At 33.9% G+C, this 23,441-nt stretch overlaps 1 protein-coding gene across 4 annotated transcripts in view; it reads right to left on the bottom strand.

The window, feature by feature from the left end:
- The window catches only part of LOC141450805 (furin-like protease 2), a 114,818-nt gene that overhangs the window by 7,539 nt on the left and 83,838 nt on the right, over positions 1 to 23,441 (bottom strand). For all 4 annotated transcript variants that reach the window (XM_074121613.1, XM_074121615.1, XM_074121617.1 and 1 more), the window contains exons 3-21: positions 18,552 to 18,656; positions 17,095 to 17,316; positions 16,867 to 17,001; positions 13,031 to 13,190; positions 12,690 to 12,862; positions 11,310 to 11,440; positions 10,669 to 10,814; positions 9,872 to 10,036; positions 9,677 to 9,794; positions 9,273 to 9,595; positions 7,434 to 7,648; positions 7,329 to 7,357; positions 7,084 to 7,229; positions 6,596 to 6,752; positions 5,177 to 5,415; positions 4,564 to 4,678; positions 3,629 to 3,828; positions 934 to 1,065; positions 245 to 465 (exon numbers count right to left, since the gene is read on the bottom strand). In XM_074121613.1, coding sequence (XP_073977714.1) covers positions 245 to 465; positions 934 to 1,065; positions 3,629 to 3,828; positions 4,564 to 4,678; positions 5,177 to 5,415; positions 6,596 to 6,752; positions 7,084 to 7,229; positions 7,329 to 7,357; positions 7,434 to 7,648; positions 9,273 to 9,595; positions 9,677 to 9,794; positions 9,872 to 10,036; positions 10,669 to 10,814; positions 11,310 to 11,440; positions 12,690 to 12,862; positions 13,031 to 13,190; positions 16,867 to 17,001; positions 17,095 to 17,316; positions 18,552 to 18,656 — 3,132 coding nt within the window. The remainder of the gene's footprint in view (positions 1 to 244; positions 466 to 933; positions 1,066 to 3,628; positions 3,829 to 4,563; positions 4,679 to 5,176; positions 5,416 to 6,595; positions 6,753 to 7,083; positions 7,230 to 7,328; positions 7,358 to 7,433; positions 7,649 to 9,272; positions 9,596 to 9,676; positions 9,795 to 9,871; positions 10,037 to 10,668; positions 10,815 to 11,309; positions 11,441 to 12,689; positions 12,863 to 13,030; positions 13,191 to 16,866; positions 17,002 to 17,094; positions 17,317 to 18,551; positions 18,657 to 23,441) is intronic.

Genomic DNA, 23,441 nt, shown 5'->3' with positions numbered 1-23,441 from the left:
TTACTGTAAATTTCTCTTATTAACCATTAAATAAAATCCAAGGCCTAAAGACCCAGTACCACAATACATATTAGCTTCGCAGGTCTTGCCTCTAACCGCTCGGCTACCGTGGCGCCTCGTGTTATGCTTTATAGGTCTCTATTCTATTACTGGTATGCCACACGAGCCTTATTCGACTAGTGCAATGCATAAGTTGTAATATTTTAACAAAACATTAAATACAATTACATGTTAATCACCTTACCTGTAATACTGTAAAAATAAGGCCAAATAATGCTACAACTATTGCACAACTAGCAATGGTAACCAATGTTGTACCAGTAAACGCATTTCTGTGGTTATTAGAAGTTAATGTTGTAAAAAAGTTATGTGGAGCTGAAGCCTCAGCTAATAATTCATCTTCATGGGCCTTGGCCGCTTGTTCGGAAGTAATTCTACGTTTACCAGCTGGTAAGTGGCATTTACCTGTATAGTAAAACGTAAAATTGCAGGCAAATAGAATAAATCTTTATTACAATATGTATATGAACAAAAAAAAATAAATATACGTAGTATCAATGTACAAAACATGGTAACCTTCATAACAAGAAATTAGTGTAGGATAAGAATGCAGGGGAAACGTAGACAAATAATTGAAGCGGTGAGATTAAAAAGGAAAACATTCCGACTGACCTAATTTTTGGGGAACAGGAAAAAACTTTATAGCAAGCAAACTCTATAGTTTTAAGGCTAAAATGAAAAATTGCAAATTTGTCTTGTAACTATGGTAACAGTACTGTACAAGTGTGATTTTGGGTTGTATTAAATAGTTTTACCCTGAGAGGCAAATAAAACTGTTGGAATGATTTTATAAAAAAGTGGAATGTTTTCCTTTTTAATCTCACCGCTTCAATTGAACTGAAGGAAAAATATAACTACTTGAACTAAACTAACCAGTGGTTGGATCACAGTGGCAACATTGATGAGTATTAGTGCCATTACACGGATGACACGGCATGCATAATTTAGTAGCTGCGTCCAGAAATCTACCAGAAGAGCACGAAGTACACGCATATGGACCTTCACCTGAAACAACAAAGATCTGGTATGAACAGACACAATACTTCCTTCCTTTCACTACAATACTTAAGGCTCTAACTCATACATTTTCTTTATACCAAGAATATTTAAATCATATTTAATTATTACCAACTAATATACAGTTTATAAAAATGTATATTACATAGGAATGTAACTTTACAGGCAAGTCTACTTTAACCCGAAGAAAGATCTACATTCTCTCTACCAAGAAGTTTACATTGTTTCAGAATTCTAAATGAAATAAGTTCAGTGATAGAACCATCAACGATTAGTAAAATATAAGTTAATGAAACCTAGATGAGGTTTTCGATAATTTCTTTATTTCAGACAGACGATTTTCTAGAACCTTAGAATTTTAGCAAAATATTTAATTATTGGATTTTATCCATCTTAGCACGCATGTTCAGTGTATCCCTAACCGGTAAAAGGATTTTCAAAGACAGAACTGACACCCTCATCACTCAATCCTCATACCCCTTTCACATGACTAACCTTCACACTTCTATCCCCTTCAGAGAATATTATAAACATTACAAAACAGAAACTAAAGGATGAAAGTACACGACAATACATTGTCCAACTAATTGCTCTAATCGAAACTCCCGTAAAAGAAAATACTTCAGATTTAACAATTTACCTATGAAATGATGGAATAGAAATGGGACACCCATATCGGCAATACATTTAAGAAACATCTTGAACACACTTAAGATCCACAATTGAAGAAAGAATTAGGTGTAACATTTTACGCAGGTTATGTAGGCGACTCACCCATTCTTACTTAAACAAGATATAGACATTTGCAAATTATTGACTTACCTAAACAGCCTTCACTCTAACATAAATTTGACACACGAATATGAGTACGATAAAACTCGCAACTTTCTGGATATCACACAGAGAGAACAACTTAGAATTCGGAATACACGACCGAAAATAAATCTTCAGAAAATAACCGAACTTTTTTGTTTCTAAACTTTACTATTAATTTTACACATTATTGTAGTTGTCCCCTTCAAAATACTCCTCTCTTTTATTCAAACATTTTTACCAGCGGTGTTTCTACTTCGTAAACAGTCCTGGCTAGCTTTATTTGCTTTGCCCTTTAGGGTCTGCGCCTGTTCTTTAATGGCTTCAATGTCTTGATTCGGCGTCCTTTGATCACTGATTTTAACATTGGAAATAAGCAATAACCACATAGAGTCAGTCCGGCGAATAAGGAGGACAGTCATCTGATATTTTAAACAAAACTGACGAATTGACAAAGCTGAGTGTGCGGACGCATTGCCTATTGCAAGAACCATAAGTTGTCTCACCACAACTCTGATCTCTTATAACTATTTTTCCATGTAATATTTGTAAAACGGCTTGATAGTATACATTGTTCACTGATTCACCTTGAGACAAGAATCCGAAAAGCGTAATTCCATTAAATTCAAAAAAAACAGTGAGCATTACTTGAATTATTATTGAATCGAGACTGACAAGATTTCCGTGGGGCAATCCTTTGCCAAACACATTAAAATGGTTGAACTTTTTTAAGTTTAAAAGTTGCAGTGAATGTTTTCCCAAGTTTCAGGCATAATTTTACGTTACATCGTTGATAAAAAAAAATCACACATTTCAAAAATAACCACTAACACTTACGCACGTTGCGTTCGAATAATTACATCTCAAAAACTAACCGTGTTATCAACAATCCAAGAACATGTGGTTACAGCAGAGGTAATGCAATGTTGTTAACTTCATAACACTAAATATCCCTGTCGGCGCGTAATTCAAATAGGTATTTTCTCACTAGACCTAAAAGCCCATGCCCATTGACACTACTATGCGTAACAGTTGTCACCATCCTATTCAACATAAAGTAGCCGCTCCCAGATACTTGAAAAAAAAGATTAAAAACCGTAGATCTTGCACTATGAGCGAGAACTCACTAACATTTGCACAGTAGCTTGAAGTAACGGTTATAATACCAACTCTCACTAACCGAACGGTATCAACAACAAAATGATGCTTTTTACGAACACGAAGGAAGGGAAGACGTATGGACATCTTAAAAAGAACAGAAATATAATACCATAAGGAATACAAACAGAATACTAATCACCAAAACATGAACGACCTTATATTCCACATCAAACTTTCTGAATAACACACATACACAACCTATAGTCCCCCTCACACAGTCAGCGTGTTGAAGCAAAAGTTGAAATCTCTACACTAAACTGATTATTCTGCCTGAGATAACGGATGAAAGATGATGGTCAGGGCTGCAATGACCATGCGTGCTACAAAAGATAAAATCAACTATATTATCCAGCACTTCGGACCTAACCACATTTTCAGTATTTAATTCTCATTGCCATTATACATTATATAAGTGGATATTGGATGTGAAAGTTGCACTGAAACGAAATTTTAAAGAAAATACTATTAATTTTGTAAAAACTATTAATATTACTTAAACCTTTTATAATATGTATTCTTGTGTACGAAAAAGTTTAAATGCGAAAGAATGAGTAAAAAAATATACATATTAACTTACTAGAACATTCGTTGCAGAAATGATGGCATTTCAGGCAACCCCATTGTGTTTTGTATGTACCGCCAGGGCATGATTCCATACAGTAACCAGAAGCAAACTTGTATTCATCAACACAAGAAAGACATTGATCCTGACGATCGCCTAAGCACTCTGCACAATGTTCAGCACACGGCCGACACCAACCACTATCACTGAAGTACCTGTAGGGGCATATTTTTGATGCTTTAGCTATATAACAAGGCATCTTTGAAATAAAAAGAAACAAGCAGGTAAATTAAATTAAACATTTATAAAATGCAAATCTGGAAACCGTCAGATTATCTTCTTCTAACGGTTTCCTACCAATCTTCGAAACAGGATGTTCGAAATAAAAATGACTGGACTATACTTAACTATTTATATAGACAGAATTATACAGAGTTAACTCAAGTTTTAAAAATCGAAAAAACTATCTTTCAAACTGGAATGTCATTACACTTAACAAAAGATATTTCTGGCATAATAGTTATTTCATAAAGTTAACAAAGAAATTAGTTTTTATTTGACCACAATCAAAACCATAAAACACATGACTAAACTTTGATAATAATAGGAACCTACCATCAACATTCCTTCCAATACCATCTTAAAATAAAGTTTCTAGATACTAAAACTGTCCGGTAGAACAGTTGCATAAGGGTTGATCGTCCAAACAAAGAATTCAATAAACGAAAATAGTGAGCTTAAGTTACTATTTCAAGAAAACCGCCAACTGAGAAATAAAACTTACATCATTATAACAGACTTACCATGCACTTGCTCACGATATATACATATATTTTTTTTTCATCGCAAAACCGAAATGCAATAAAAAATGCAAGACTTTTAAAAACATCAGAGTTAAATATATCACCAACATATAAAGCTAGATTTTTAAATGTTAATATATAACTAACCCAGTTCCACAAAATGCTACACACGTATTGTTGATTATATTTAATCCTGGTGGACATTTGGTGCAATTGCTTAAATTTTCACATGGCTCACATCCATTTGTAGTTGTATATTCTCCTAGAATAAAATTCAAAGAACAATCATCTTTAACGAATACGTTGGCCTCAAGAAAAAAAAATTAAACTTTCTGTCAGAACTAAAGAAGTTGATCATACAAAGTAGAATGTCTGGGTTAATTCTCGAATGTAAACATTAACAATAATAATCCTATTAACAGTCCTTCAGTGTACAAAATGTTTATTATAAATCCTAACTGAAGTTAGAATAGAGATTCCTTGTAAATAATCGAGATAATAATAATCGAATGATGTAAATAATACATCCCTCTAAAACATAAAGAATTCGCTTACATCAGAACGAGGGATATTATCTTACTATTTCGCCACTTTCAATAAATTTTCTTTTTAATTTAAATTTATCAAAGATTACTGTGAAATAATCACTTAGCTTGAAGTATTATAAGATAAATAAATTGCTCTGCATGACATATTTTTAAAAAAAATCAATCTCGCTAACTATCGAGAAATAGTATTCATAAAAATGTAATAGATTTACCTGGTTTGCAAGATTTTTCATCAATAACACAGTCTCCATTAATATCAATTATATATCCTGCAGAACATTCAGTACAAATATCTTCCTGAAGTGTACACAATACACAATGAGGTGGGCATTCAAAACTCTTATTATGACATTTCCCTGAAGAGCCGGCCCTAATGCCACCTTTACAGGTTACACAGCCGGTCGTTCCATCGTGTAAACACGTTTCACATGATGAGTCACATTCACCACACCTGAAAAACAAAAAATTAATAATTTTTTCAATACAAAATTCTCATTTTAGCTTACAAATTAACTAACAAGTTTGAATAACATAAGGAGAATAAATGGTGGAGTACCGAGACCTTGGTCTACCACAACGCACAATAAAATGACGTAGAGTAGAAGATCATTAACGTAAAAAATCAAAATTAACTAATAAACATTTGAAAAAGTTCTTAATGCAAATTTTAAAAGTGCAAACATACCACGATTGGCCAAGAAATTCAACAAAAGGATACAATTTGCACTTGCAACTGATTCACAAATTTTCTGATATCTCCGCAGTATTACTGGAATGAAAGTTAAGATTTATTTTTATTTTAACGATAATATTTATTTTAAAAAGTCTTAGAATGAAAAAATAATAATAAAAATTATAATAATTCTAATAAAAAAGAAAAGTACTCGTCCTTCTCAGAACATTGTTCTTAGGTAAGTCAAATAAAGTATTACCGATAAATAGTCGTTTTCTTTAAAAGATTCTTAACAGGATTAAATAATAAAAACTGTTCAGAAAGGATTTAAAAACTTCCATAAGGATGTGCTAACAACAAAAGATTTTTAGGGTCTTCAGGAATACCCAACTGTAATCCATGGCATTTTATGAGTTGGTGAACTCGTAGTTGAAGGGGTGTTTAAAAATTAATTGAGACTATTTCCTAAAAAAAAAAATCACATACAAAATGAACGCTAATTATTCATTTCCTATCAAACATTAAACCCATTACTGAATCCTCCACTTTCATTTATTTATTAATTTTTTGAATTTATTAAATACTTAATTTGTATTAATTTAAGAATTAAGTGATAATTTAATTGCATTTAACAGTGTAAATTGAAAAAAAGTTATAAATAAATTTAAAAGGAGATATAGATTAGTCTAAATGCAACACCCTTTATTAGAATGCTGTATATCAAAAATAAACTTAATAGACCAAAAGATATGACATTAAAGTAAGATTTGCGAAAAACTTGTTGAAAAATTAAGGAGAAGTTTGACAAATTAGCATTGCAACCCTCATAGATTTTTTTAGAACGTTAGCAACGATCATGGCTAATGGTCATGCTTAAAGAGGCTTCTAGTAATAAGCAAGCAAATTCAAGCTTTATTTCGAAAGTATCTTTAGTACAAACAAACAAAAAAATACAAACCTGTAATCATCAGTTTCAAAAGTACCCTTAGGGCAACCAGTAACACAAGTACCATTAAAAAGTATGAGATGATGGTCACAAGAGCCACAAACTGAAGGATGTTCAGGACAACTGGCACAATTCCCGTAGCAACCAATGCAAGAATTACTTACTTGATCTAGAAAAAAAGAAATAATATAACAAATGAAAAAAAAAATGTATTACTTAAAAATAATGAGTGAAATGAAAATAAAGAAAGACTTCTGCAGCACCAATAAAATAATCCTTTGGAGCTGAAACTTGGATCTGAACTACAACAATTTGGCAAAAATAAGAGAAGTAAAACTGTCAATAGGAGCAGGCGTTTACAGGATAAATAAAGTTTAAGATCAATGCAACAATTGTTAATATGATTTTTTTAGAAACAATATAAACCTGTTTGCTCAATATTCAGTTACGAGTCAAATACAAGTTTCCAGCTTCAAAACGATTAATATTTTAGCTTTTACCTTCGTAGTAGCCATCGGGACACCGTTGTAAGCATAGCCCAAGATCAGTCATATAAAGATGTCCTGGAGCACAAGTTAAACAAGAATCCTGCGTTGTACCAGCACAAGTTGCACAACTTTCATGGCAATTTTCACCTTCTGCCAATCTAAATGATACAAAGTATCATAAAAAGATTTAAGACACTCTTAAACTAAAAGATAATAATATTTAACTTAAAGAATAGGTGTTATGCAACTACACTTACTCATTTAAATCCATCAATACTTTCATTTTCTGTAAAATAAATAAATAAAATTTATTTTAATAAATAGAAAAATCCATTTAGAGATCTACTGAAAGAATGAATTACCTTATTCTCAGATCCAGACGCAGTAAAAATATTGGGTAAATTTCTAAAACCTGAAAAGATATCTTGAGAAGGTGCACTCGGAAAAAAAGAGTTCAAAGGCGGCGCAACCGATGGAAAAGTAAAATCTTGATTGGTTGTTGAACTCTGTGGTAATCTCAGTCTTACAGGATCGGCGACAGTGCCATAGAAGATTAACTGCCATTTTCTTAATATACCTAGAAAAGATAAACGATTACATTAGGGTTTATAAGGATATTTTTAGAAATGCTATTTAAGTGAAAAAATGCTTTTGTATTATGAATTAGAATACGTTTCTATGAACACTTCATTCAACAAAATGAAAGAAAACGAAAAAGACTTTCGTTAGATCCTTATAACTATCATTCTTTCGTCGAGCGAGGCAAAGGTCTCAAAGCTAAGATTATTACAATAATAGGCTCGATTTTCGCATTAAAACTTGGAAGTTACTTAATGAGTTAAATGATACATTTTTAACAAATTACATTAGATTTCCGCTTCCGTCCACGAACGTGATAGAAATTTGTTCATTCTTTTTGGTGACTGATTCATAGTTTCAATAGGATGAAAAAAACAATTGCCATTTCAGTCGTGATACATTTATTCTGCCGAGCTTTCTGACCTAGGGACTAGGTCATCTTCAGGGCTAGTTTACAAAGTAATATTTTTACATTTTAGGGTTGGTGTGTCTTCTGTCTTGTCCAAGGACAAGTCATGTGTGTCATAGAGTCCATGAACAGACAAAACAGAAGACACACCAACCCTACAATGTAAAAATATTACTTTGTAAACTAGCCCTGAAGATGACCTTGTCCCTAGGTCGAAAGCTTGGCAGAATAAATGTATCACGACTGAAATGGCAATTATTTTTTCATCCTATTTAAACATAATACTTTATTTAAATCAGTTAAGTGCAAATGTTCCCTGTTTTATTATAGAAATATTAGGTTTGTGATATATAAGCATTCTAATGAGCAATTCTAATTCTAGAAGGGGGGTTTGAAATCCAATTTTCATTTGTGTTTTCGGGTTTTTGAAAATACTCCGTGAAAGACAATTTTAATCCTTAATCCTGTTAAATGTGCGATTATATTTTCTCGTATATCTTGAGACACACTCAAGATATTTTTTCGTGATAGAAATACGTTACTTTACTCTACTTAACATAATAATATTTGTTATTTGTTTCAAGATTTAACTTATACAAAGGGTTGGTGTGATTACAATAAACATTACAGTTCATAAAAACAGAAACATAAAAGAAACTGAACAGAAAGATCTAAGTTCTCAAACAGAATATATAAATAAAACTGAAATATCAACTTATCAGAAAATAATAGTTCTAGTCAAAAAAAATAAATAAAATAGACTCCATAACAAATTAAAAAAACATTATCTTTCTTTTACAATTCAAATTTTGAAAATGGCAAATTCAGATATTATTATGGTTCATTGCTCTAACTTCCAATCCCTTTAAAAGATATAAATATATGTCATTAATTTTGTTAATATCTATTTTCTACAGCAAAGTCTCCATAGACACATATTCTCCCTGAACTATAGGAGAAGGACTAATATATTTAATCTCTAATTTTATTAAAGTTGTAACAATAAAAAAGAAAATGGTAGATATTATCTTTATGATTTAACGAACAAAGAGAACATATTCTGTCTGGAAAAAATTTATAATTTTTAAAGTTAAGGTATAGAGAGGGATATTTTTTATTGAATAATCTTAGTTGTGCAATAATTCTTATCTTATTAATATGACTTATATTAACTCTACTTAACATGAAATTTATTTCGTAATATAGTCATTACCTGGCTGATTTACATGTCTATTTCCTGCGTTAATAACTTGCAATGTCCATCGTCCTCTTGGATTTTCACCCCAATAATGTACAGAAAGAAACGGCCAATCATCAAAATTAGAAGAAACAACATCTCTAGGACGTTCCATTAGTAATGTTGACGGTGTTCCTTTTGGTGATGTAAGTACAAGGCGTAGGTTACCTCTAGGAAAGAACCTAAGGCTGATCTTACATTGTACATGTTCTACATAGCGTACTTCATTTACAGTACCAGGGCATCCGCTGGCATCTACAGCTACCGTTAATACGCTGCTAAACGATGGATCTATTTGTCTGTAAGTAAATGTCATAATCTGTAAAAAATATTAGTGAATAAGCAAGATTTTGTTTTAGAACATTGCCTCTGCTAATTACCTATCTTCGATAACTTCGTGAGATTTACAAATATGTTGTGGAGGTACGCTAGTCCATTGTTCAGCCAGAGTTACCATTGCAGCGCCATCCATTAGACCATAACCAAATTTGTGGCTTACTATTCAAAAATGTTGTAGAAAGATAAATGTTTTCATATTCAAAAATAATAAGAAATAAAGCTATAAATTTCTTTACCTTTTCTATTCACACCATTTGTGATCCATCCAGATTCTTTGAGAAGTGGAGCAGGATTTGATGTCATTACTACTATATGTTGCATGTCTCGCCAAGAAAGATCAGGGTTGGCCTCCAAAGCCAAAGCACAAAGACCAGATGCCAATGGTGCAGATGCAGAAGTACCTATAACATTTTTGTTTTTTGTTAATTTAGTAAACTTGCTTATTTCACTTCTCATTTATTGACTGTGGATTCAACAATTTTCGTATGACTAACTAAGTTATTTATTTTAAAAGATTGAAATGAAATGGTTAATGTTTACGTTAGGATTCATTGTTAAGATAGGGATATGCGCGAATCCTTGGCAACAGATTAGAAGAGAAGTTCTAATTTACTTACATTCCCATTACCAGATGCCCTACCCGATATATTATAGGTATTTTTTCTAATGATTGGAAAAACAAATTTAATGTTTTCCAAAGCCCATAACAAATGTAAGCAAATTTCATTTCATATTTTAATTTTCGTCAGACCTTTCAAGACTTTTATTGAAAATTCTTCAAAGCACTATGTTGATAGGGTTCACATCTTATGAACCCAAAGCATAACAGTGTTTTAAAAGAGATTAATGTGAACTTGAAGAGCAAATCTTGACAAAACTTCTAAAATCTAACCATGGCATAATAGTTTAAGTTCACTTCGCTTAGAATCTCTTTCTAAACTTATATTAGCAAATAAATAACCCACTGAAGCACAAGAATTTGTTCTTTAAAACGAACTGATTTCTTCATTAAATATTATCTTTAATCATTTACCTGTATGCTCCACTGTGCATATGTGATCACTTCTAAGCTTGCCGTCCATATCTACGGTAGCTATGCTCTTATCATGCCCCGGAGTCCCTGAACTGTAAGTTGTGGCCAAGGTAGATGAACATTCTTCTAGGTACCAAGGTTTGTATCTGAAAAAAAAGAAGCTTTTTCTTGTAACATTTTACATCTCTTTTCTACATTACTTAATCAGCTATTTATTTATTTTTACTAAAAGCAGCTTTATTATAAATAGGAATGGTACAAGTACACAAAAAACGCTTCTTGTTAGCATGAAAAACTAACAAGAAGTCATACAACTAAAAGAAAATTTACGTATCATAAAGCTACAATAGGAACAGTAAATTCAATTTTGAAAGCTCTTAATTACTCATAATTACTTAATGGTCATTTAAGAATAAGCTTTCTACTTCTAATCTTTAATGGAGAATAACATGTCAAAAAAAATATTATTTACACCTTTATCACTAGAGATTGTAAAGTAAAAGTTGATTTACTACATTTCCTTGCATATTTGCCCATTTTTTTTCCACTCAAAGATCTCGTAAATAATACCATTCCCACTCATATTTATCATTATTTTAAATACAATTTTTAAACTATAAACTTATAATAAAATTACATACCCTCCTTGTGTGGCGCTTGAAATCGAAAGAGTAAATATAGAATTAGTGTAGCCATCACAATTACAAGAATCGGTGTGACGACCACCATTACCGCTTGCCCACACGAAGATCGACCCTCTGCCCTTTCTTCCCTGCAAGTAATATTTCGTCAGGATAATTAAAAGATAAATCAACAGGTGAATTAATTAACTGATATTTACGCTAAAGCTTATTCAGTGTCAACTTTCTAATTTTTTGTAAAAACGTTTCAGGCAGCACCGTGTCCACTCAAAGTATACAAATTTGGATGTGAGTAGTAGATATCACATCCTCGTAACCACTTCACTATAGTTGTATAGTTTCAGATAACCTTAATCTCGTCCAAAACCATATCATTACTATGTCCCATATGTTATCTCACTGACTGGGCTGAATGCTCATAAGTAGAATACACTAGACTTTTATAAATTATAGAATAAGGCTAGCCTCCATAGTTACATCTCAACCTGTGTTAGCTAATACTTTAATAAATATATTAAATCTGGCCACAAATCTAACGAACACTCCTTTATAATCCACAAAATCCAGTCACTTAAATTAACACACATGGCGATATACATCGTAGTAGGATACAACTTCATCAGATTTGAAGACTGAGGATGGACCAGGAGCAAACCGAAATGTTTGTGACTTAAAGAAATAAAAAAATTGAAGACTTAATAGGATTTTTATAATTACTCACGTATTATACACACTCTATCAAAATCAGTCTAAACCATCGTAACTTTCGAAACTTAAATCAGGAATGTTCTGTTCGCGTTGATCTCCCGGGAACCTCTATTTCAGAACTAAGAAATAGTAAGTTGTTCCATTTTTTTTTTTAACTCTGAATTCTACTTCACCAGTGGGCAAATCTATAGAAATAACTCTTATAAGTGCCACAGTTACACCGAGTTTTGTGCCTTCGTTAAGAGACTAGAGGACCAACGGGACTAAGAGCGGAGGTTGCCAGTGTTGTTGAGGTTATACTCAGACGTGGTTATAATCAGGTACGTGTAATGGCGGCAAGTTGCTGTGGCCATCTTGATTTCACGTCCCAGATAAATGGAATGATCAAATTTAAAGATTATAGATCTATATAGGGATTTTAATATTAATTATTATAATAATAAAATTGTTATTATCATTATTATTTTAAATCTCATTGACAATGAGGTCCCGGGTTCGAATCCAGCTGCTGACCCTTAGATTTTCTCTTCCTAGGAGCTTCTTACAGCTCACTGTGATGGACAATGTTTTCTGTAATGAGAGAACACTGTCCGGAGGCCGGCAGTGCACTGAAAAAAGCTCCGGGCGCCAATAACCTGAGATATTAATAATACAACAAAAAAGTGTACTGACTGTGGTAACTCCATTGATAAAGGCTCTTCTGGCCAATGGCCCGGGACCATCCACTGTCTTGCCATCGTCCTCAGGCCCCCAGGATGCAGAATATATATCTATGTGGTCAGGATTTAAAGATAAAGCTCTCGCTTCTACAGCATCATTTACACTACCATCTAACATACGAACACCTAAAAAAAAATTAGTGACAAGGAAATTAGTTATAAGGTATTTAAAAATGGATTTTCTGTTAAAAACAAAATTTAAAAAATGGATGGAAATTCTTCCCTCATTATTTCTGAGTAACTCACTTAATAATTGGCATGCTAAATTAATCAAAGAGGATAATAAAGATGTACCTCCAATGCTAGCATTATATGCAACTCCAATACCGCAAAAGCTATTGAAAGCTACTGCAGCCACCTCGCCAGCGCATCGGGTGCCATGTTTATTGTCTCCATTGTCACGGGGCATCGGGTCATCATCGTTATCGTTAATATCTGTGCTGGCAGCCGGATCCTATCATCGATAATTAATAAATAAATAAATACAATTTAATCATATATGTAGTCTCTACTATTAATAATTTCTATGTTACTCAGACGTTAGCTGAGAGTGAAGCAGGTCAATCAAATACAACTTGTTTCTTTCTTGCAGAGGACCTTCTAAGGGGACATTTTGGTGAAATGCACGGCACCATTACCAATGTTGAGGGATTTTATTCTATATCGATTATTTTCGCTACAATGTGAACAGTAGATAGAAACGAGTGAAGAAGTAACTACCCCAAAAAAGCGGGGAACTATTAGACATTCTCTTCACTAGATAGGAGATCCCAAGGCCACTATCACTTAAGATGTCTAGCTAGGTTGTCAGGAAGAGTTCTAGCAGAAAGATTTTAAGCTAAAGATTTGCGTGTGTTTGCAGGTTGAAATGGAGTTTCCTGGATCGGGTTTATGGCGACTTGGGTGATAAAAGGAATGTTAAAAGCTGTATGTATAGTTTGGTTAAAAACGTAAAGAGGAGTATTGTACGTTTGAATCGAAGTATTTTCGAATTGTAGAGATTGATACGATTGGTTGAACCCTACAGATCTATTCCATACACCCAGATGGGTTTTAAAATAGAAGTTTGTGATCGTTTGTTTTGAAGAGAAAGTTTCGATCTATCGTCTAAGGTCCTAAGTTATCGATAGCGTCTGTTTAGTTCTGTTCTTCTGGGAATGTTGAGAAGGAACAAAGTATGTAGTAGTTAACATTCGAAGTTTGATGCAAAATTAAAGCGTAATAGAAAGTACCACTTTCTTAATAGAGGTTTTACTTTTTGGCGCCTCTGACAAATAACGCTGTAACCTCTTAGAAACAAGTTGCGCTTACAAAAAATAAAAATAATTTAAAAATCCCTGGACCACGGATGATATAAGGGTGAGGGAACTGCGTTAGCCCCATCACTTTGTTTTTAAACTTCTCTGATTTGATGTGGTGTGGTCTGAGTGGGGTTCAATTCAATCATTATATGTTTAATCGTGTAACAGAATCTAAATTTCAAGAAAAGTGCATTTTTAATACAATTGTAATGCTTCTATTAAAACAGTCATTTCAAAATGAAAGTAACAATTCAAATTTAGTAGACTGGAAGGTTCAAATGAGAAGAGTTTAATCCATTTTAAAATTCCAAAGGTCAAATAAACATCCGGTGGTCTATATTTCTCATTAAATGAAAAAAGAAGAACAACCGATACTTCCCGGAAATTAGCGAAAGTCAATATACCTTCTTTTTTTTACCAATTTCCTCGTAATGTTATTATTTAATTATAATTCCCATTAAATGAGGGTTTTCTTTCAATAAACACTTAATTATAAAAACTGGAACAATATTAAAACATTTACCAAGCGGTTTCGTAGTTGTTGAATACCATCGTTGAAATTGTTAATTTAATAGAGCGTTAAAATTCTGACAAAATATTTGAAAGGCGATATCTTTTTAACAGTGTTGAATTTAGCAGGTATAAAATTTATCAAAATTACACATTTGGCCTGGTAAATTTATCCTTAAACATCTTTAAAATTTGAAAGGCGCCGTATTTATTTAAAAAAAGGAATTTACAAAAATACTTCATCAAAATTCTTAAAAATTCTTCACTCTCCGAATATTTAAGTCGTCTTTAATTCTCATAAGATACCTTGCGGAATTGAGAGCTAGCAGGGAAGTATTCTAGGAGCCTGAACTCGAATCCGGGAGCTTCCGGTTTGTAATATTTTTCCACGAAGTAGTTTTAAAGAAAATCGATTAAGTAAAATTATATTTCCGTTGAACTTTCTACTTGAAATTGGAAATCTGACACTCTCGTACACACACAAAAACAGGGTTTCGAATCCATGATTTCTGATTCATGAAAAATCACGAGACATTGAGCTGTTTTTCTGGCAAAAAAAAAAAAAAAGAATTTGTACAAAACTGCAATGTGTATTTTAAAAAGCAATAGACAGGAAGTTGTAATTTGATAATTATTTACAAATAATGACTTTAACATTGACAATAATTGATATCATTTACGTTAATAACAGATAAAGACAACAAAAGGGGTCACAAAGGCGAACAAACAAAACAAGCAAACAAACAACTAAAAAATTAACACTCAGGGTCATTGCACTGTTTTGGGTTAAGGTTCAGTAATCTTTTGTATCAAGTTACTCTGCAGTTGAGAGACCCCTGGGTCACTCGTTATACTCTAGGAATTAACACCAGGCGAGTGGTCGGTTAATTTAGTTTTCAACTTCTGGAGGTACGTCGTGAATACAATACCATTATTGATCGCTCGTGAGATTTATTCTATAAATACGTATAAATATAAATACGTAAGAAGGCCGCAGTAACACGATAAAAAAAAGAAGATATCTTCGGGAAAATTTTATATACAACAAATTATATTATTTTATACTATACAGAGCTCCATAATAAACTTCCGTTATTATTCACTAGGACCTAAAAGAAAAATATCTTTAATTAAAGTTTAAGTCTGAAGTCGGCCCAAGAACTCTCGTCTCTTAGTTCACATCCTCACTGACCCCAAACCTTTCATCTTTAACTCATCCTGATAATTTCACTCACCTTCTAGGGCGGCGGAAATTCTGCCCCTCCCCATAAAAATGTTAATTTATTTCATGCTGCAATATCTGTTAAAGGACTTAGTTGCAGCAGGAGCGATTGAATTTATAGTTATTAATTTAATGAAGTCCCGCTAGATGGCAGAGGCTGCCGTAATTGGTTACATTCTAATCGTAACTTTAGGCTGAAGTTACCGTTCGATTCCAATAAACGATAAACTGTTTATCGTCAACCATAAAAAAGGGATATTCGTAATCGAACGCTCGCTTGGCCAGTGCCACATATTTCGCTATCGGTCTAATTTTTTTTTTTTTTTTTTCAATTTATTTTGTCATTTACAATCTGTATAATACACTATACAATAAGTAAATAGGGAGATTGAAGTATAGAGGCGTGAAAGGCAGGAGGAAAGAAACTGCCCAGCGGTAGCACTTTCTGCAGGATATGATTTTTAGGCCTTCAGACTGCAAGGAAGTCGCGGGGCCACTGGCGATTCAGTCGGCTAGGAGGATTGTCAGGAATGTCAGAGGAGGCGAGAGACTGTACTAGAGGATTTGAGCAAGTGGAGAGTGCTGCATGGAATTTTTGATATTTAATCTTGGCGAGTTAGTGTACGAAGGGGATGTTGAGGTCGTTGTGAAGAGTGAGGTTAGTCACCGTTGAAAGGAGCGTCAGCTATCTGTCGGCAGTAGTTTTGACTGAAATGTTTGTATAGTCCGTATGTTTGTAGGTTTGGCTGAACCCCACAGCTCTAGTCCGTTAGTCCACATAGGTTTGAGGATAGTACCTGTATATTAAGCGTTTGAGATCAATGGGTAATTTGGAGCGTCGTCCAAGAAGTCTGTAAAGTAGTTTCGCACGTCATTGCTTGTCTTTTAAGTCTGTGTGTGGGTTCCACGTGAGTAGTTTGTCTATGTAGTGCCCAAGGTAGCGCACCAGATCTGTACAAGGAAGAGGATTGCAGTTGAAGAGGACAGGTGGACAGGAGCCCCGCCGGAGAGTAAACGTGGCATGCTGGGCATTTCTGTGGGTTCATTTTAATTGGTCTAAATTAAAACTTAAAATAACTATTACAACTATTACTCACGTAATTTGCAGCAAGATCTGGATGATTTGTCTGGATACCATCGTCAAGGATAGATACCACAACTCCTCGGCCGGTATATCCTTTAGCCCATGCGGGCGCTACGTTCATATCATATCCATCTTTAGCACCACCATTCTATCAGTAAGTTTGAATATTGAATATTGTTTACAATCATAATAATCAATGAAACTGAATACAAATAAATAAAAAGAACTGTAATCCACATACCAGGTACCATTCTTCTTTGTACAACGGATCTGGAAAGGAAAAGGAACTTAATCCTCCTCCAGATCTATAATGATTTCTATTCGCAGAGTGCCTATGGGTAAACAACGAGGAAGAAAAATCACTATCATAAGACGGTATAAAGGGGTGCCCCGAAAATATATCTCGCTTAGCGTATTCCCGCTTGACTCGACGTTTCTCTGTCTGTTGCTGATACCAGTGCACCTGAAACATAGTCACACACTTTAGTATTTGGTTTAAATGGAAATAAAACAAAATGGGAATCTGGAACATCTGGAATCTTGGCTCTTTGTTGCTGGTAATAGTTGTGGGTCTCATTGAACAATAAAAAAAAGCTGAAATTATTCCTACAAATTTAACGGAACCACACGGAACTTTGTAATGATCGATTTAAAGCTAAAGCCAAGCTTTGCAGATCTCCCTCATAAAATATTAATTTCTTGGGAAATATTATAGATATTGTAAGGATTCTGCACCCCACCAACTAAATAGGTACTCCAATTGGAATGAAATTAGAGATATTGTAAACTAAAAGCAAAAATTAAATGCTAGAAATATTATTTTACACAAGTAAAGTGAAAGGAGAAGTATTTTAAGAGAGCCCTTAAAGAAAGACATAAAAAAAAAAAAAAAAAATAGAAATAAGACTCGCTTTTAAGAAAGCGGAAATATTAAATATAAAAGGAAACAAAAAACTAGAAGTAGGATTAAAGGCGAAATAGAAGTACAATATAAAATAAATAGCTACATATCTTATTACAAAAATTAACACAATATTAAGGGATAATTAAAAATAAATACTACATAAATTAAAAGACAACTATAGGCTATAGGAAGGGTGTGACCAACATGAAAAGGGAAAGTAGATTACAGCACCCCAAGGTCCTGAATGTTATGCGGTTATTTCAAGGATTCTACAATACCTTCGGTTGACCTTAAAAGTCAATTTTTTTTTTTGTATTATTCAAAAATAGAAAATAAGGCCTCTGAAATATTAAATTAATTTTTTTGTACAGCGATGGTGCTGAGGTCGAAAATTCAGGATTATTCCAGTGAAATTCAGCAATCCGAAGGGGCTACGGCAAGGGAATGCATGCCCATTTTTTTTTTTACAATTTGGCTCTAGAAATATGTTAGAAAGGATCTAGCCAGGTCTGAAGATTTTCTTGCTCACTGAAAGGGTTTGATTTTGGCACTTTACGAAGTTTTTTTGAGACAATTCCACTGACTAGATCCTCTTCTCCAACAGCAATACAAATAGAAGTGGCACCACCTGTAGGGTCGAGTTTAGAGACGAAAAACCAATTTGACGAAAGACCCAACATTGGTGCAAAAGAAATAAGCAATATAAATTGAAAAATTTCATCGAAATGAATTCATTAAATTTAACACAAAATATCAATTAATGGATTCAAACTCTTTTTTTTTTTCTTACTTACATGCTCTTCAGCTTCGAGAAGATCGTGATGTTCTTGACTATGACTTAGTGATCGTTTATGTAATCGTCTATGCTCTAGAAGATAATATTCTTTTAGGGAGCCAATCTGCCAACAAAAAAACAAAACACAAGTTATACGAGTATATCTGGGCCACACCCCAACTAATCATAAAACAAACATAAAAAAATCCTAAACAATCAATTAATAGATCAATAAATTTATCCTTAAAATAAATTTGCAGCTTGAAAATATATATTTTGAAAAAAATAAATATAAATATCAATATTTGATTGATATAAAATATTTTGTAAATAAATGATAAAACAAAAATTCAATATAAAATATACCGGTTCTATATCGCCTTGAACTTAACGTTAACCTCACCCAATAATATTTTACAAAAACAAAAAATAAAAAATTGCAAACGCTTAAAATACACAAAATAATAATTAATTATTAAATAATTTGTCTGCCTCTCCGTGTGAACAAATCACTTCAATTACAGAAAAATTTCAATGGCCATTTTATGTAACGTACAAAGTAAATTTCATAAAGAAATCTAGTTACGTCTTCACTTACGAGGGTTGTTTGAAAAGTCCGTGCAAAGTCAGAGAGATAGCACTACTGGCGAGTATCGAGGTTATGTTTAGTTAGTAGCATCTCTTGGAAGAACACACACCAAGTTTCAGCCAGATCGGTCTATTTCTTTGTGTTTGGCATTCGTTTGAATCGAGGAAGTCGAGTGATTTTCAAAAAATGGACGAAAAAGAATTTCGTGTGTTGATTAAACACTACTTTATGAAAGGCAAAACGCCTCAGGAGACTAAAGAGAAGCTTGATAAACATTATGGTGACTCTGAAAACCTTCGATTAGAACAGTTTATAAGTGGTTTCAAAATTTTCAGAGTAGCCATATGGACACAAGTGACGCTGAACGTTCTGGACGCCCTGTTGAGGTTACTACTCCAGAAATCATTGATAAAATCCATGATATGGTGATGGATGACAGAAGAGTGAAAGTGCGTGAGATTGCTAGTGCTGTGGGCATCTCGAATGAACGGGTACATAATATTTTGCATCAACATTTGGACATGACAAAGCTATCCGCAAGATGGGTGCCGCGATTGCTCACGCTTGACCAAAAACGAAATCGTGTGAAGTGTTGCAAGGACGGTTTGCAGCTGTTCCAGAAAAATCCGCAGGATTTTAAGCGTCGTTTCGTCACTGTGGATGAAACATGGATACATCACTACACTCCTGAGACCAAAGAACAATCTAAACAATGGGTTACCAAGGGGGAATCTGCGCCAAAAAAGGCGAAGACCGTTCCTTCGGCCGGAAAGATTATGGCGACTGTCTTTTGGGATTCGCAAGGAATAATCCTCATCGACTATCTGGAAAAGGGTAAAACTATTACAGGTGCATATTATTCATCGTTATTGGACCGTTTGAAAACCGAGCTGCAAGAAAAACGCCCACGATTGGCCCACAAAAAGTCCTTTTCCATCACGACAACGCACCAGCTCACACCTCAGCAGTTGTGGTCGCAAAATTAATGGAAATAGGGTTCCAACTCGTTTCACATCCCCCCTATTCTCCAGACTTGGCTCCCTCGGACTACTATTTGTTCCCCAATATGAAGAAATGGCTGGCGGTAAAAAGATTTTATTCAAACGAGGAGGTGATTGCAGAAACGAATGGCTATTTTTCAGACTTAGACAAATCCTATTATTCGGAAGGGATCATCAAACTAGAGCAGCGTTGGACGAAGTGTATAAGCCTAAAAGGAGACTATGTTGAAAAATAAAAAAGGTTTACCCCAAAAAATTAAGTAGTTTTTATTTTTGCACGGACTTTTCAAACGACCCTCGTATTTAAAGTGTCAAAATAGGTACTGAGATAAAGCAAAGGAATTGGCTAAACACTGAATGACGAGTAGAGTAACATCGTGTAGAGAGTGTAAGAATGAATCCTCAGCGAGTGAATGCAACGCTCTGAATGCAATTGCTTCTGTTCTTCTGAACCTACCTAACCATACTAAAAGAATTGGCTGAACTGAATGACGTGTAGAGTAAGGTCGTGAAGAGAGTGTAAGAATGAATCCTCAGGGAGTGAATGCAATGTCCTGGATGCGATTGCTTCTGTTCTTCTGAACCTACCTAACCATTCTAAAAGAATTGGCTGAACACTGAATGACGAGTAGAGTGACGTCGTGAAGAGAGTGTAAGAATGAATCCTCAACGAGTGAATCCATTGCCCGAATGCGATTGAGTGTCCCGAGTGGTGGTCTGGCGTCTTTGTGTAGTACTCTGATGCTAGGGCAGCTTCTATTGTTCTGAGCCCTACCTAGGCTTTAACCCTTTAAACCATTCACAGCCACTTTTTCTGAAACTTTTAAAATTTCCTAATTTCCTGTGGGCTTTTGACAATTTTCTAAGTATTTACAAAATCATTGTGAGTGCAAAGCGTTGTGAAACGTTGATATTGAATTCAAAATAGCTGATGCAATCAAAATGCTCTATCTAACATTCGTGGTACCCAATAAAACGGTTACACCATGATAATTATTTAATAATTAGAGAGCATGTACTCGTAAATGTGCTATATCGTGGCTGAGATAAGGATTGCTTAATTACGGCTTCCTGAACAAGGGCAAACCCTAAAAAATTGTTTGTTCAGTTTGGCACTTCCGTTTCAAGCAAACAATCAGTGAATAGCAAATTTGCAGAAATTTATAACAGTAATATTAATTTTGAATATTAATTTGAGTTCTTATCACTACACGAACTCTTCAAACGCACATCAACCACTTACAGGACTGGCTTTTCAAATGGCTAATCAAAACTAAAGTTACGAAATCAAAATATATAGTATTTACTCTCAGACGGAAAATCCTACCTCCTATCATCTTGAACCAAACTCGAAAAGACAAGAAACTAACCAACGCTACAAAACTTCTCGCCAGACTACTTGACAAACGTTCGAATCTCAACCTACATAACAAAATACTCTTATACCTTCTGCTACTGCGACCTATTTGGTCAGACGGCATCCGATGTATGGGGATCGACTAAACGTTCCAATTCTTTACGCATTCAGACTTTACTATCAAAAATACTACGAAAACTTCTTAACGCTCCATTCTATATTTCTAATCTCACCATTCATAATGACCTCAAAATCCCTTTCATTAAAGACTCCTTTCTTAAAATTTCATTACTTTACAGCAGTTCATCCTAACCCTTTAATTGAACACTTATCTTCTTCCACATTACCAGATAATCCTCTAAGGAGATTGAAGAGAAGATGGCCCCGCGATCTACTCTCCTCATAACAGTATAGTGCATCTGTTCACGTTAATGGAGTGTCGCCACTGGGTGCCTTCTTCTATCTTCATTCACGACATTATACTACATCATATTTGGATATTTGCTTGTTGCAACAACCGTTGCAGTTGCAATGATTGAACTTTATTATTTTTTTGATTAAAAAAAATACAAAAATTTGAGTTAATGAGGGTAAACGAATTCTTCTTAATTTATATTTTATTGTTTTAACAGAACTCGCTAAAACCAAGAGTCATCAAATTTAAACTTATTTCTTAACAGAACCACCCAGATAAAATAAGCCTATGTATAAAACGTAACAATTACTATATACACGATATTATTGTTTTCAATTTATATGTTTACAAAGAACAACCTGCTTGTGAATGTAGAAATTGTGAAAATGCGATTAATATTATCACTAAAGTGTATCACTAATGCACTAACAGATGCAGAACTCTATGTTAACTAGTAAACTGATAACAGATAACATTGGCTTCTTAATTAGCCAAGTGGAAACGTTATAGACTTTATATTGATTATTGCCACTAATCAAGGTAATGAAGATTAGGTTCCAAACCAAGAGGTTACATCAGAATCAATTAATAATAATCTGCGGCGGCGCTGAGAGGCATAATTTAATCCGTGTCTATTGAAGCAAATGTAGAGAGAACTGATTGGCGATATTACATATTTTAACCAGAGATTAGCTTGGCGTTAGCAACAATAATAAGGGAAGGATTAGCTAAGTGGTAGGCCGCGGAGATCACGGGTTCGAATCCATCTATAGATACTTAGATTTTTCTTTTGCCTTAACCTTCTAACAGTTCACTATCCGGTGATGGCAGTGCAGTGAGAAAAAAAGATACTGGCGCCCATGATCTCTTGATATTGACGCGCCTTAAATTTAAATGAAAATAATAATATTATCGATAAATAAAGCCCTAACAACCTCCTTCAAGTTCAGAAAAGGTAAAACATAAGTAGCGCAACTATGGTATGAAATAAGGTGGCTTTGGGAAGAAGAAACAGCAGCCCTAAGTTTTGTCCTAAATGTTTACACCCAAGTACAGAAAACGGGAGTTCTTTTTGATCACCTGCCGTATTGCCCGCAAATTTCTGGGTGATCAATAATAATGTGCTTGGCTGGTAATCCTTAAATTGTTAATAAATCCCAGGAGGATATCGGAGTTCCGAAAAGAAATAATAATAATAATAAAAGAAAAGGTAAATAACTTAATAAGAGAGGAAACCAAGGGAGCCCTCATCGCAATTCAGGATCAACAGTGTTGTCCATAGGAATAACATTCCTATGGGAATCCCATGGGACATTTCCCATGGGATTGGATGGGATGGGACAGCACACATTTGTATTTCCCATGGTAGTCGATAGAATGATACTGAATTGTCATACTTTATACTTTTGAGTGTTAAAGTTAGATACTGAATTGTCATACTTAGATTATACTTTTGAGTGTTAAAGTTAATAAAGTTAATAAATTTTGTCGTTTTGCATGACTCTTAGTCCATGTAGTCCTATTTAGTAGACACTAAACGTAAACTT

The sequence above is a fragment of the Rhodnius prolixus genome, unplaced genomic scaffold (assembly GCF_049639745.1).
Source record: "Rhodnius prolixus isolate KJV_2025 unplaced genomic scaffold, Rpr scaffold_8, whole genome shotgun sequence".
NCBI classification, from domain to species: domain Eukaryota; kingdom Metazoa; phylum Arthropoda; class Insecta; order Hemiptera; family Reduviidae; genus Rhodnius; species Rhodnius prolixus.
This window is presented reverse-complemented; position numbering and strand designations above follow the sequence as displayed.